This window comes from Cetorhinus maximus, chromosome 3 (assembly GCF_964194155.1).
Source record: "Cetorhinus maximus chromosome 3, sCetMax3.hap1.1, whole genome shotgun sequence".
NCBI classification, from domain to species: Eukaryota; Metazoa; Chordata; class Chondrichthyes; order Lamniformes; family Cetorhinidae; genus Cetorhinus; species Cetorhinus maximus.
The window spans coordinates 27,097,599-27,113,256 of NC_135881.1; the positions used below are offsets into that span (position 1 = coordinate 27,097,599).

The window sequence follows — 15,658 nt, forward strand, 5'->3', positions numbered from 1 at the left end:
TGTGATAGTGGTACGACTGAGCCACGGCTGACACTTATGATTAATATAGCTAATTTTAGAACACAATGTTAGGCATTCTACATTTCTTCGAATGTAGAATATAAAGATGGATTCAAAAGAACAAATAGAATAGCTTTTTAACAATAGCATCTTGTTTTGATTCAGTTCAAGTGATTACAGAGTTAAGCACTGGATTTAAAAAAAGATAAATCAGTATTTTATGAATGCTCGAGTTTGTACCACATGAAAATGCTCAAATAACACTGGAGCAAAATGCAACTTTAAAATTAGATGGATGCATTAAATTAGCTCAAACCTATTTTATGAGCAAGCAGCATTTTTATTAAAGTTTTTTAAAAAATTATAAGCGTAGTATTAAATTATTCGATTTTTTCATTGTCAGTGTACCTTCAGTTACTGGTGCACACTATTTCATAAATAGTGTTCTTTGTAACTCTTGCCCAACTGTTCTCCTTTCTGGTTATTGACTGCATCATGGTGCAACACACCTTGCACTAAACTTTTCTTAATAATCACTTCAGCCATCAGCCTATCTGTATATATTTGTCTTTATATTGTCTTAGCGTTAAAAAAAATTAAATTGTGACACATTCTTTGGTTATCAGTCAGCATAATATATGTAGGAATTACTGAGGCTAACTTGCTTAATGTTATGGGGAAACTTTTTTAATATGTTGATCCACTGATATTTCAGTGAAATTTGTACTAAAAAATTGGAGCCTGGGTGTTGGTTTTCATCATAACTGTAACGTTGTCAAATAAAGCTTTAGCTTTAATTTTGGCCTAATGACCTCGGTGGTACAATATACACTCCGATGCAACAGAAGGTTGCTTATAAGAGTGGAAACTTGAGTTATTTCTAATGATCCATCTTGAAAAAAACCTGATTTGTTGCCTAATTCCCTTCTGTTTATTGCAGGCCCTATATGAAAACATGTTGGTCGAACTGCCTTTTGCCAGCTTCTTTCTGTCCAAGCTCTTGGGCACGAGTGCAGATGTTGACATTCATCACCTTGCCTCGTTGGATCCTGAAATGTACAAAAACCTGCTCTTTCTAAAGAGCTATGAAGGTGATGTTGAGGAACTTGGACTCAATTTCACAGTGGTAAACAATGAGCTTGGAGAAGCACAGGTTAGTCCTGCAGATTTTCTGAATCACTGTTAATAATTAATTAAACTATCTGATTGGAGGACAGATTAAACAGATAGAGCACACTTGTGGCAGTGATCTTTGTGCAATTCTTTGCTGGAGATACAGTTTTATTGACCATTTCAGTTGTATGAGGTGTGAATGAAGGGGTTGTGTGTCTGACCTGGTGTAACTGTGTGCAAAACATGGCAATTAACTATTTCTATCTTTTTCTAGTATTTATCATTGTCCTTTTCCACTGTCATAAAGGCTGGTGATTTCAATCTCAGCCATGTTTTTTAAATTTAGTGCTGTGTTTCCTTAGTATGGTTGTAACCTGTTTATTACCATACCTGTTTGCTTAGTTATATCGATGTTATTATCTTCTCTTTATATATGTTTTATGAAGTAATTTTAATGTTATTGGAATTATAATTTGAGCACAAGATTATCACTGTGTACACTGTAGTTTTAGTAAATCATAGGTTTGCATAAAGCAAACTTCAGTAACCTAGCTAGCTCTTGAATCAAGAATAAAACAATCTATTTTAACTTTGTGACAGTAACATTTGGTCTTTCTTTCCCCTAGCTTTAAATAAAATGATTTCACTGGTGCAGCCTTAACATCCATAGTAAAACGGCTAACCATTCAACTAGTTTCCACAGGCAATACAAGGCTTTACTGTTTGACTAGATCTGTAATTACTATGGCACTGACCTTTGACCTTTGCAATTTGTAATTCACAATGCCTGACTGAAATGTGTTGAGCAAAGGATATTGTTGTCAGAAATTTCCTTCAAGATTGCTATGTAAACATGCCTGCTGAATTTAACTGGGAGGAAAAACTGAAATTCCTAAAACAAACTTATATTGATATAGATTTTAATTTGAAGTAAAGTGAATGTTATTCAGGATTTTTAAAAATTGGTGTACATCGTATGGTTGCTGTAGCTAAAGTAGGGCATTTTAAATTTGTACTTTAATACAAAAATGTAGTTACTCTTGTGAAACTTTTTCTTGCAACTGCTGGCATTTATAATAGTTAAAAACAGCACCTTAAGAGATAACTGTTTCCTAACTTAAAAAAAAAGTTAAGCTCTTCCAAACCAACTGAAAATTTCTGGTTGGGCTACATATTTTAGGCCAGTTGAGACATTGATCCATTATCAGTGTCCCCATACACAACCATTAGTATTTTAAATTTGATTCATTTATCTGCATCTCCTCATCTTAATAATAAATCACGGCAGTGTTTGAATGTTTTGTCACAATACAAGTCAGAAAATCTCCTCTGATAATGTTGGGGCTGCATTGGTAACTCCTACACTCATTAGTTTAGCCAGCTTAAATATAATACACAGGAGGCGAGCACCATTTTTCTTCTGACATTACAACAGTATGCTGTGAGCTCATAGAGATTTTCACCAGAACTATTGCCCGTCTTGATTTCAACTTAAAACCACTTTATATGTAATTCTTCAGGTTCGTTGTCTTGAGGATCTAGAGTTCGGATTTTCCAAAAATGACAGGGCTCTGTTGTACTAATTATTGCACAACTCTTTTAAAGTTGCCCTTAAGTACATTGATAAGATAAATATGCATTTGCCCCTTTGAAATAAAGGATGTAAATGAACTTCCTCCACTTCTGAACTAATCATTTTAGTAACACCAGAAAAGATAACTGATACAAAGTTCATCAACCAGGCAGTTAATGAAAGACTCTTTTCCCAATTTGAACATAGGGAAAAAAAAGTTCATTTAAATTGTTGGGAATGGACAATTGAGAGTATGTAGTCTTATTCTGGGTGTAGCCATGTAGTTGCCACTTGGCATATTTTGTGCCAGAATGTTTTGTGACACACCTAACCAGACAAAACTGTGGAGCTGTACAGCATGGAAGCTCACCCTGTCTGTGCCAGATCTTAGCTAGAGCACTACAAAAGTCATTCCATTGCCCTGTAATATAGTCACAAAGTTTATCCCCTTTCCTTTTAAAAAAAAAAAGTGCAGTAGCTTCTGCCCCAACTATTCGCAGTGACCAAAGGTTCCTTGCTCTATAAAGTCTCTGCATAAAAGAGATTTCTCCTTGCCTCTTCTCGTTCTCTGTGACCAACTTATATTTAATTACCCTTCTCTCACTGACTTCTGGTCAATCTCTAGAGTGTATATTCTACACACGGCGAGTTGAGAGGATCTGGAATGTACTGCCTGAGAGTGTGGTGAAGGCAAATTTAATCATGGTTTTCAAAAGGAGAAAAAATTTGTAGGGTTATGGGGAAATGGCAGGAGTAGGACTAGCTAAGTTGCTCTTGCATAGAGCCAATGGGCCAAATGGCAGCCTCCTCTGTTGTAACCATTCTAATGATTCTATTGTTTTGTCATCCTATAATGGACATTGTATTACAACTGGCATCCAGTTTACCAATTTTGTCCTTATTTCTTGCCTCTTGTTACCTGTGACAGAGTTTATAAAATGTGAAAGGTTTTTACAACTTTATCTACATATCATGCACTTTAAAGAGTTTTGATCTTAACCTATTTGCCTGCATTGATTCGGTGGAGCTGCAAATTGAATGGGGTGTACATTGGCTATGTGACCCAAATGCAGCCTTTTCTCACAGCTTGAAAGCAGGACGCAAGATTCCACCATATCAGTTCACGCATTTTCATTGTGTATGCGCCCATTCCTTGTTTTTACTTGCAAAATGCAATGTCTTAAACGTGGCATTAATTTGAACTTTCTACTGTTCACCGTTACATTAATCTGTTTGTGTACTCTTAATTTTTTACAACCTTCCTCGCTTTCCAAATCCTATATTTTTGTTTCATCTGTACATTTCAAATATTGTGTTCCTCTTGGCATTGCTTTGCCATTCCCTCCCTTTCTGACTATAGCATTGTCCCAGTGTTAAGAGATTAACAGTAAGACTATGAAATTATTTACTATGCAGAACAAAGATGCAAACAGTTGACAATTTAAAATACAAGATTCATATTTGAGTTTTTTCTGAAGTGAAATTTAAGTATCTTGTATCAAGTTAAAGTTATCAAATGAATAGGACAAATAAACATTGCAAAAAAATTATCTCAATACCACCATGTTCTTCCATAAGTTTACCTGTCACTAGTTATATAACTATTATGTACAGAATGGGATTTCCCCTCCAGCACATGGAACAAATATTTGATCTGTAAAATGACTTGTAATTCTTTGTTGTGTCGTGATGGTTTTTTTATTCATTCATGGGATGTGGGCTTCGTTGGCTGGGCCAGCATTTAATACCCATCCCTAGCTGCCCATGAGAAGCTGGTGGTGAGCTGCCTTCTTGAACCACTGCAGTCCATGTGATGTAGGTACACCCACAATGCTGTTCGGAAGGGAGTTCCAGGATTTTGATCTGGCGAGAGTGAAGGAATGGCAATATATTTCCAAGTCAGGATAGTGAGTGACTTGGAGGGGAACTTCCAGGTTGTGGTGTTCCCATCCATCTGCTACCCTTGTCCTTCTAGGTGGTAGTGGTCATGGGTTTGGAACGTGCTGTCTAAGGAGCCTTGGCGAATTGCTGCAGTGCAGCTTGTAGATGGTACACACTGCTGCTACTGTGCATCAGTGGTGGAGGGAGTGAATGCTTGTGGATGTGGTGCCAATCAAGCGAGCTTTGTCCTGGATGGTGTCAAGCTTCTTGAGTGTTGTGGGAGCTGCACTTATCCCGGCGAGTGTGGAGTATTCCATCACACTCCTGCCTTGTGCCTTGTAGATGGTGGACAGGTTTTGGGGAGTCAGGTGGTGAGTTACTTGTCGCTCGATTCCTAGCCTCTGACCTGCTCTTGTAGCCACAGTATTTATATGACTCGTCCAGTTCAGTTTCTAGTCAATGGTAACCTCCAGGATGTTGATAGTGGGGTATTCAGCGATGGTAATGCCATTGAACGTCAAGAGGCGATGGTTAGATTCTCTCTCTTGTTGAAGATGGTCATTGCCTGGCACTTGTGTGGCATGAAAGTTACTTGCCACTTGTAAGCCCAAGCCTGGACATTGTCCAGGTCTTGCTGCATTTGAACATGCACTGCTTCAGTGTCTGAGGAGTCGCAAATGATGTTGAACATTATGCAATCATCAGCGAACATCCTCACTCCTGACCTTATGATGGCAGGAAGGTCATTGATGAAGCAGCTGAAGATGGTTGGGTGTGGGCCACAACCTTGAGGAACTCCTGTAGTGATGTCCTGGAGCTGAGATGACTGACCTCCAACAACCACAACCGTCTTCCTTTTGTGCTAGGTATGACTCCAACCAGCGGTGACTTTTCCCCTGATTCCCATTGACTCCAGTTTTACTAGGGCTCCTTAATGCCACACTCAGTCAGTTGCGGCCTTGATATCGAGGGCAGTCAATCTCACTCACCTCGGGAGTTCAGATCTTTTGTCCATGTTTGAACCAAGGCTGTAATGAGGTAGGGATCTGAGTGGCCCTGGCAGAACCCAAACTGGGCATCAGTGAGCAGATTATTGCTAATCAAGTGCTGCTTGTTAACACTGTTGATGACCCCTTCCGCTACTTTACTGATGATCAAGCGTAGACTGATGGGGCGGTAATTGGCCAGTTTGTCCTGCTTTTTGTGTGCAGGACATACCTGGGAAATTTTCCACATAGCCGGGTAGATGCCAGTGTTGTAGCTGTACTATTCTATGTGTCAGAAATCCTCTTGAATCATGGTGTGTGCAATATCACTTTGACCCAGCTGTGGATGGATACCCATAGCGATGCTTATTTATATCCCCTTTTGAAAGAAGCCTGGTTACCACATGGCCTACGTTTGTCCCGCACTACATAGTTCAATCCTACTGCCCTGTAAAGTGACCCACCACCATAATAATCTTGGGGAAACTAGCAATAAATTTCCATTTATCCCCAACAGATATGTGTAAAAGAAACTGATGAGTAGTGAATCTTTGGAATTCTCGACCCCAAGGAGTTCTGGAAGCTTAGTCATTGAGTATGTTCAAGACAGATGGATAGATTTCTAGATACTAATGACATCAAGAGATATGTGGATAATGTGGGAAAATAGTGTTGAGGTAGACAATCAGCAATGATCTAGTTGAATAAGAGAGCAGGATCGAGGGGCTGAATGGCCTACTCCAACTATGTTCCTAAACTATGCACCACCTCAAACCTTAATAGCATAGAATTTTTAATTTCACTTGCCTTCTGAGCCGATATTTAACTTAACATCAAAGCTGCTATCAAGGGAGATAATTGACTTCGGTAGTTGCCAGAAGAATTGTGCTTCAATAATTGAATGTTTCTACTTAAGGTCAGAGGCTAGGAATTCTGTGGTGAGTACCTCACTTCCTGACTCCCCAAAGCATGTCTACCATCTACAAGGTACAAGTCAGGAATGTGATGGAATACTCTCCACTTGCTTGGATGAATGCAGCTCCAACAACACTCAAAAAGCGTGACAGCATCCAGGACAAAGCAGCCTGCTTGATTAGCACCTCTCCATCAGACATTCACTCCCTCCACCACCAACGCACAGTAGCAGCAGTGTGTACCATCTACAAGATGCACTGCAGGAATTCATCAAGGCTTCTTAGACAGCACCTTCCTAACCCATGACCGCTACCATCTAGAAGGACAAGGCCACCAGACACATGGGAACACCGCCACCTGGAAGTTCCCCTCCAAGCCACTCACCGTCCTGACTTGGAACCATTTCACTGTTCTTTCGCTGTTGCTGGGTCAAAATCCTGGAACTCACTCCCTAACAGCAGTGTGGGTGTACCTACACCACAGGAACTGCAGCAGTTCAAGAAAGCAGCTCACAACCACTACCTCGAGGGCAATTAGGGGCTGGCTTAGCCAGCGATGCCCACATCTCAAAAGTGAATTTTTAAAAAATTGTGTTTTAGTTATGCAAGATTTACAGGAAAAAAAATTCAATGTCTTGATTTTGTGTCCTGATCATGGGAAAAATGAGGCATTCATGATAAAATAACAAATATTTTTACCTTCCACTGAAGCCTTTGTATAGCAGGGAAGGTTAAATCACAGGATTCTGTGGAGGGCTTGAGAGAGCCAGTGCTAAGATAGAGTTGGATGTTGTTAGCGTACATGTTAAAATTGACAGTGTATTTTCAGGCGATGTCAATGAGCACCCTGTAGGTGAGAAATAAGATGCAGACATGTATAAATCTTTGGGATACACCAGCGGTAAGGGTATGGGAACAAGAAGAGAAGCAATGCAGGTGATTGTCCAGCTATGACTGGGTAGATGAGAATGGGAGCAGGGGAGCCAATTCCACCTTGCTGAACAACACTGGAGGGGTACTGGAGAAGGATGCTGAGGTTAGCTGTCGTGTCAAAAACTGAAGATGGATTGAGAAGGACTAGGAGGAAAAAATTCTTTGTTACAGTCACGGAAGATTCCATTTGTGACTTTGACATTGACTTGGATATGAGCCATTTCAGTATTGTAGCAGGAGGGAAAACCTTTTTGTAGCATTTCAATCATGGAACTGGGAAAGGTGGAGAGAAAGTTGATCAATTTAAAATTTAACAGACAATCGCTGTAAACTTCAGTGTCGCTGGATCAAAATCCTGGAACTCCCTAACAGCACTGTGGGTGTTCCTACAATACATGGACTGCAGCAGCTCAAGAAGGCGGCTCACCACCTTAAGGGAAATTTAGGGATGGGCAATAAATTGCTGGTCTAGCCAATGGCGCCCATACCCCGTGAACAAGTAAATTAAAAAATTGGTAAGAGAGGTATTATGGAATGTGATATTTCCAAATATTGGAGACCAGATGGACCCCAACGGTAACTTATGCAAACTTTGTTTGTTCCTAAAATGCTTATTAAGTCAATTAAAATATTGATTCAGTATTCTAACTGAAAACCTTTTTCATGTTAGGTGGTGGAGCTGAAGCTAGGTGGAAAGGATATTCCTGTTACTAGTGCTAACAGGATAGCTTACATCCATCTTGTTGCGGACTACAGGCTTAACAAGCAGATCCGACCACACTGTCTTGCATTCCGACAAGGTGTGGCTAATGTTGTGAACCTAGAGTGGCTGAGGATGTTTGACCAACAAGAGCTTCAGGTAAACCATGACCTTTCTGTAATTATGTAACTTTGTCTTGCCTTATTACCTAAACCACCAGAAATCTTTTTTTTAACCAAAGGCATTCATTCACTGTATGGTGGAAGAAACTTGTTAGTTTATTTTATTGTGGGTTTTAGGAAATAAAGAACATTTCAGTAAGTATTAAACATTTAGCCTGATTACTTTACTTTTCTTTGTGATCCAAGCTCCTAAGTTTGCAAGTGTCAGCCATGGCTCCATTGGCAGCACACTCACTTCTGAGCCACATGGCTCTGAGTTCAAGCCCCTCTCCAGGGCCTGAATTTTACCTTTGGCAGGCGTGCGTGATCGATGGGCCCGCGACCATTATCGGCACCCGACCGTGATTTCACGCTGGCTGGCCAATTAATGGCCAACCAGCATGAAACGTGCTGAAAAGCTCAATGCTGCCAGGGTGGGGGCAGGAAGAAGGCTCTCCGCGGGCGCAGGTGAGCGCTGTGAGAAAGCTCCCTGAAGACAGCTGAAAATGCTAAAATAAATGTTTAAAAAGCTGCAAAAAAAAAAAGTCCATGCATCACAATCAATCACCTGAAAATATAGCTGATAAAAATGCTGTCCACATATTTATTTTAATTTTATTTCATAACAGAAATTTCATCCCGCCATTGGATGAGGTTTGACGAAAAATACATAGGCTGTCCGGCTGATTTGCCCATCCGCCAACCATAAGATTGTACGGGCCACAAAAAATTGGAGACAGTTGCGCCGTTAATGGGTTTAATTGCCATCTTTATTGTTGGCAGGTGCGCATCCAACTTTTGAGTGTGCCCACCGAGCGAAATATCGCGCGAATTTGATGCTCACCTGATGACGTCTTGCACAATTTTACGCCCAATCAGGGCGGCCGTGAGCCTGCCCACGGGACATAAAATTCAGCCCCAGGACTTCAGCACAAAAATCAAGGCTGACATGCCAGTGCAGTACTGAATGAGTGCTGCACTGTTAAAGATGTTGACTTTCAGAGGAGATGTTAAATCATTGTCCCATCTGGCTTATCAGATGGACATAAAAGATTCCATGGCACTATGCAAAGACCAGGGTAACCAGGTATCCTGGCCAATGTTTATCCCCTAATCAACGTCACAAAAACAGATTATCTGGTCATTATCACAATGATCTTTGTGAGGTTTTCCTGCGTGCAAATTGGCTGCTGCATTCCCTACATAAGTGATCCCACTTCAAAAGTACTTAATTCCCTGTAAAGTGCTTTGAGATGTTTGGTGGTCATGAGAAGCGCTGTGTAAATCAAGTTTTTTTTTTTTTCCTTTTCTAAAACCCAACAATACAGATGTAGAAGATGGATTACTTATGCAGAAATAATTCAACAGTAGCATTACTTTAGCTACACTTTTTTTACAACTACCGAAGTGCAAAAGCTGAATAGCATTTACAGTTTTAGAATTGTATTCGGCAGCTTTCCAAAGGCTTTTAAAGAGGGATAATTTTTTTCTTTTAATGGGATACATCATAAATTACTTCCAACAGTTACATACAGGAGTTTCTCAATTTCCCAGCAATATTTAACATTCAATAACATTGCCTTAAATTGACTAATTTAGTTAACTATTTTTGAGAAACCTTTTCCTAGAGAAAGTTGCAGAGCAAGTTGAGAGGAGATTTGATAGAGGTGTTCACAAGCATGAATGGTTTTGATGGAGTTAAATAGAAGAAACTCTTTCCAGTGGTAGAATGGGTCAACAACATGGGACACAGATGGGCAAGATGGCACTTTTTTTTTTACACAGCAAGTTGTGATCTGGGATACATTGCCTGAATGGGTGGTGAAAGCAGATTGAATAGTAAGATTAAACAAAATGGATAAATAAAGAGAGATTTTCAAGACTGATGGGAAAGGGCAGAATCCGAGGATTAATTGGGTAGCTCAAGCAAAAACCTGGTAGGGGAGAAATAGACTGAATGACCTCCTGTGCTGTTTCTTTCTGTGATTCTATGAATGAAGGCTGGTAAACATCTTGGAGTAGCACTGCATGTTCTTTTGCATTTAACAATATTTTAATATGCCAGTTGGGATGCTTGCATTTACATAACTATGAGAAAAGGTTCAGTTTCTTTTGGTAATGAATTTTTAAATTCTTCTACAGCTCTGAGTAATGGCAACATGTGGTATGAAATTGACCATACAGGCAATGAGACAGCATTGAAGGAGGCCATTCAGCCCATCATGTTTGTACTGGCTATCCAAATAGTCTCACTCCACTAGACTTTTCCCAAAGCCCTGCAGAAGTTTCCTTTACCAGCATCTATCCAATTCCTTTTTGAAAGTTCTGATTAAATCTACTTCCACCAGCCTTGCAGGTAGTGCACTGCAGTTCTGCAATCAGTGGTGGTGCAATGTGGGATGGAGTAGTTGCATTTGGTCTGAGTCTCTGGGATAGATGCAGTGGGTAAAATGAACAAGGATTTTTGGGAGACCGAGGATCGTACTTAGAAGATATATTGCTCATTTTCTCATTGGGCATTGCACCTGTCAACAGAGCCATCATGGGAGCTGAATATGAACTTTTAGATGGGTTTTAAAACCAAGCCTAATGAATTAATATCTAAAGTCTGCCTTTTCATAAAGAGATCCAGATGATAACCTATCGCAAGAATGTAAACCTCTTAATTAGCTACCTGTAAAACATTTACCTTGATATGGTGTAAAACCTAACACTTCCAGATTTGTTCCTGACTTGTAAGCTTTAGTTGCAGATTCTTTTATGATTCAGGATTATTATTGTTGCTCAGAAAAGAGACATACTGCCAAAGCTTTTCATCTTGCATTCATCAGGACAGACGCAAGAATGCAAATTTCAAAGGGAGAAATCAATTGTTAATTATAAATTGTTGCTCCCTTTGAAATTTGACATTCTTGTCTGTTTTATTGAGTGCAAGAGGAAAAGCTTCAACAGCATGTCTCTTTCAGCAATACTTCAGTTCTGTGCAACCAAACAATTATTTTTATAGTATGGTATAAATTCACGTGTATTACAGACATTAAAAATTGCAATAAAATGGCTGGTCACTGTAACTTAGTTTTGTATAATGCTCCTATTATAAAGAAATAATGACCAAGAGGGAGGAAGAGAAATTGGGGAATGAAATTTCTACCATACATTTCATAGAAAGATGCCATTTGGCCCATTGTGTCTTTGCTGGCTGAAAAAGAGCTATCCAGTCTAATCCCATCTTCCAGGTCTTGGTCTGTAGCCTTGTAGATTACGGTATTTCCAGTGCATATTCAAGTAGTCTTTAAGGTGATGAGCCTTTCTTTAATAAAATTGCAGGGAAATTAACAGTTTATAACTTAGCTATTTAAATTTTCAAATTTTTAAGTGTTGTCACGACTCACTGGGGATAGTGTGCTGCACTATCAAGCCCTACTGCTCCCTGAGCTGCGACAAATGTGAAAAGTTTGATCAAACCACCTAAATGTTAATTTAACAGAATATGAGCACCAGGTTTGTAAACTTAATAAGTAAATAACCTGTTTATTGAACAAATCATCTTTAACCAGTGGCAAAAGATATATGAACTGTTAATTTATAACTCTATAAGCTAAACTCTGCCCCTTCTTAAATCCCTATACACACACATACATGACACTTAAGAAACGCAAAACATGGTTTTTAAGGGTGGGATAAAACAGTTCAATAGCACCAATTTCGGAGTACAGGATTCAATGGGTTGATTTTGATCGATGTCTTCCAAATTCCTTTCATTTCTTTGATGATGTGAGGGGATTTTCCCAGCACTTTCAGCCTTTAGTTCACTGGTTGAGCACTTGCTTTTCAATGCCTCTAATGATTTTCCCCTTGACAGGGGTTTTTCAGAGAGAGGGGTTGTAGAGATATGAGGGGAAAAATACCAGCTAGCTATCATTGTAGAAGTACTGGAATCTTACGCACAGGCGAAAGAGGTTTTAGGTCTCGTCTCTTTTCAGGCAAGGAGCTTCTTTTCTGCTGCACTGTTCTCACCCAAACCCTGGTCACCTGGTTAGGAGCCAATTAAAATGTTGTTGCCAGGCAGTTTCCCATTAGACAGGACTCCTCCTCAGCACCATCCTGTCTTTCATGGCACACTCTGTTCCAGGTCAGCAACATTGTATATATTCCTCACACTGTTCCAGTATACATGTCTTTCAAACTGCAGCCATTGTAATTTTAATCCACAGTCCAACAGTAAGAAAAAGATATGTTCTTTACAGTGTTTACTTAATTTCAATTTCTTTCTGTCACCAGGTTTTGATATCTGGAGCACAGATACCAATAGATCTGGAGGATCTCAAAAACTTCACAAATTATTCAGGTATAAATATTTTTTTAAATCTGGGGCATGGCATCACTCGTGGTGAATCAGAGGGTGGTAGAGGCAGAAACCCTCATAACATTTTAAGAAGTATTTGGATGTGCACTTGTGATGCCATGGCATACAAGGCTATGGGCATAGTGCTGGAAAATGAGATTAGAATAGTTAGGTACTTGTTTGACTGGCGCAGACTCGATGGGCTGAAGAGCCTTTATCTGTGCTGTAGACCTCTATGACTCTGAGAGGATGCACTGAAGTGCATGTGTGATGGTTGAGTGGCAGGAAGCAATTGTGATGCTTCCTGGAAATGCATTCTTTTCGGTATTCTTTTATTGGATGTTAGCGTCATTGGCAAGGCCAGCATTGCACAGAATTATAATTGTTATAGCACAGAAGGAGGCCATTCTGCACATTGTGTCTGCACCAGGTCTCCAGGCAAGCAATTCCCTTGATGCCATTCTCCCGCCTTCTTCCCATAACCCTGCACTTTGTTCCTTTTCAGATAAGCCTAATTTCTTTTTGAATGCTTTGATTGAACCTGCCTCCACCGCACTCAGGCAATGCACTCCAGACCTTAACCACTTGCTGCATGAAAATGTGTTTTCTCGTATTGCTTTTGCAGATTACTTTAAATCTGTGCCGTCTTGTTCTTGATCATTCCGTGAGTGGGAACAGTTTCTCCCTATCTTCTCTGTCCAGACCCCTTATGATTTTGAATACCTCCATCAAATCTCCTCTCAGCCTTTTTTCCAAGGATAACAGTTCGATTTTCTCCAACCTATCTTAATAACTCCTCCCTCTTTGCTCCTTATATTTGCTTTTTCACCTTCCCTCTGAATCTTCTATATTTGGCCTTGTTCTCAATCGTATTTTTTGCCTGACATCTGTCAGGCATACTTTTTCTTCCTTTTCTTAATTTCTATTTATATGCTGCTCCCTAATTGCCTTTGAGAAGGTGGAGATGAGCTGCTGCCTTGAACCGCTGCAATCCAGTGGTGGATGTATGCCCACAGTGCTATTAGAGCGGGCGGGGGGGGTGGGGGGTGGAATTTTGGGATTTTGACCCAGTGACAGTGAAGGAACAGCGATGTAGTTCCAAGTCAGGATGGTGGGTGGTTTATAGGGGGACTTGCTGGTGGTGGTGTTTCCATGCATCTGCTTCCCGTGTCCTTCTAGGTTGTAAGAGGTCGCAGGTTTGGAAGGTGCTGTCGAAGGAGCTTTGGTAGATTGCTGTAGTGCACCTTGTAGAAGGTGCACACTGCTACCGTTGTATGCCAGTGGTGGAGGGAGTGAATTTTGAAGGTGATGGATGGGGTGCCAATCAAGTGGGCTCATTGTCCTGAATGGTGTCGAGCTTCTTGAGTGTCTTTTGGAACTGCACTCATCCGGGCAGGTGGAGAGTATTCCATCACACTCTTGACTTGTGCCTAGTAGGTGGTCGCCAGTCTTTGGGGAGTCAGAGGGTGAGTTACTCGCCACAGAATTCCCATCCTCTGACCTGCTCTTGTGACCACAGTATTTGTATGGCTAGTCCAGTTCAGTTTCTGGTCAGTGGTAACCCCACAGTGTTGATGGTAATATTCTATATACAGAATAGATAGTTAAATGTACATTAAGCATTTAAATCTCTATTGATGACATGGTACATGATCCTTGTTGAGAAGAAATGAAGCACAGGAAAAAGGCAAACTTTGTTATTCTTTCTGCCCTCACCCCTGGATTCTTCCTTTCTGAAGAATCTGACTAATGGGCTGTAGTTCCTGTGTATCCTTCAACCCTGTGGTACTTCAAGTGACCAATTATAATGACCAAACTTTTAGTCACCCTGCCTATGTCTGTTTCTTTGGCTCAGCATCAACTTTGGCTCTGATTATAATTCTGCACTTCAGAGGATGTTTTTCCACATCAAAGACGCCATATAAATACCAGTTGTTGGGTTCTTTAAATGACAGGTTTTCCTGTTTGTCTTTCAATCTCTCTTTGGTTTTGACATTGATGACTTTGGTTGTTTTAATATTTAACTGGAGGAAGTTACAGCTCATTGAGGATGTTGGAAAGAGGCAGCGGAGGGATTAAGGGAGGTGGCGGACAATGAGAGCTAGGTGTCAGCAAACACATGGAAACTGACCCCATGTCTTTGGATGAGGTTGCCAAGGGGAAGCAGATAGATGAACATAAGGGGAACATAGGATAGAGTTTTGGGGTACCTGAGAAGTAATGGTGCTGGGGTAGAAAGTGAAGTGTGGGAAATGTTCTTGTTGGTAGCAACAAAAAAATATAGTGCCTTTAATGAAGAAAAACATTTCAAGGCACTTCATGGGAATGTAACCAGAGAGAAAAATTACACTCGGCTAAAGAAGGAGGGATTGGAAGAGTTGACTAAACCCATTGTCTAAGAAGTATGCTTTATTGTGGTTTTAAAGGATAAGAGGTGGAGAAACAGGTTTAAGAAGGGAACACGCTCAGGGCCAAAACAGCTGAAAACACAGTTATCTGTGATGGGGGCAAAGGAAGTCAGGCATGTACTTGTGCCCGGAGTTGGAGGAACACAGACTGCAGGAGGTTCCAGAAATAGAGGAAGAAGACCATGAATAGATTTTGAACACTAGCATGAGAATTTTATATTGGATTCAGGTGCCTAGTGCCTGTGATGTATTATCCGATGGATGGTGATGGCTGAGCCATTGGAAGTTAGGCTGAGTGTCAGCAACGTACATGTCTTTTGGATGATGCCACTGAAGTTGAGCAACTGTGTGATGCAGGAAGAGGAGGGTGCACCAGAGGTAATAGTGTGTGGGATAGTCTGCCATAGGTAAGAGTAGAACTGAGAGAGAGCAATGGTGCTCAGACACTGAAGGAAATGCTTTGCAGGAGGATTATATCCATCATATCAAAGGGTGCAGAGAGATTGAGAAGGACAAATGCCTCAGTCACAGTATAATTTTTGACTTTGGTCAGGGATGTTTCAGTGCTGTGTGAACCCCTGTTTGGAGAGATTCAAACATATAGTTGCAGGAATGATGGGATTGGATTTGGGAGGTGACAATCC

The 15,658-nt window shown here is 40.5% G+C and overlaps 1 protein-coding gene across 6 annotated transcripts in view; it reads left to right on the forward strand.

Moving 5' to 3' along the window:
- The window catches only part of ube3c (ubiquitin protein ligase E3C), a 169,830-nt gene that overhangs the window by 131,208 nt on the left and 22,964 nt on the right, over positions 1-15,658 (forward strand). For all 6 annotated transcript variants that reach the window (XM_078537131.1, XM_078537136.1, XM_078537147.1 and 3 more), the window contains 3 exons: positions 941-1,153; positions 8,071-8,259; positions 12,543-12,609. In XM_078537131.1, the coding sequence (XP_078393257.1) occupies positions 941-1,153; positions 8,071-8,259; positions 12,543-12,609 (469 nt within the window). The remainder of the gene's footprint in view (positions 1-940; positions 1,154-8,070; positions 8,260-12,542; positions 12,610-15,658) is intronic.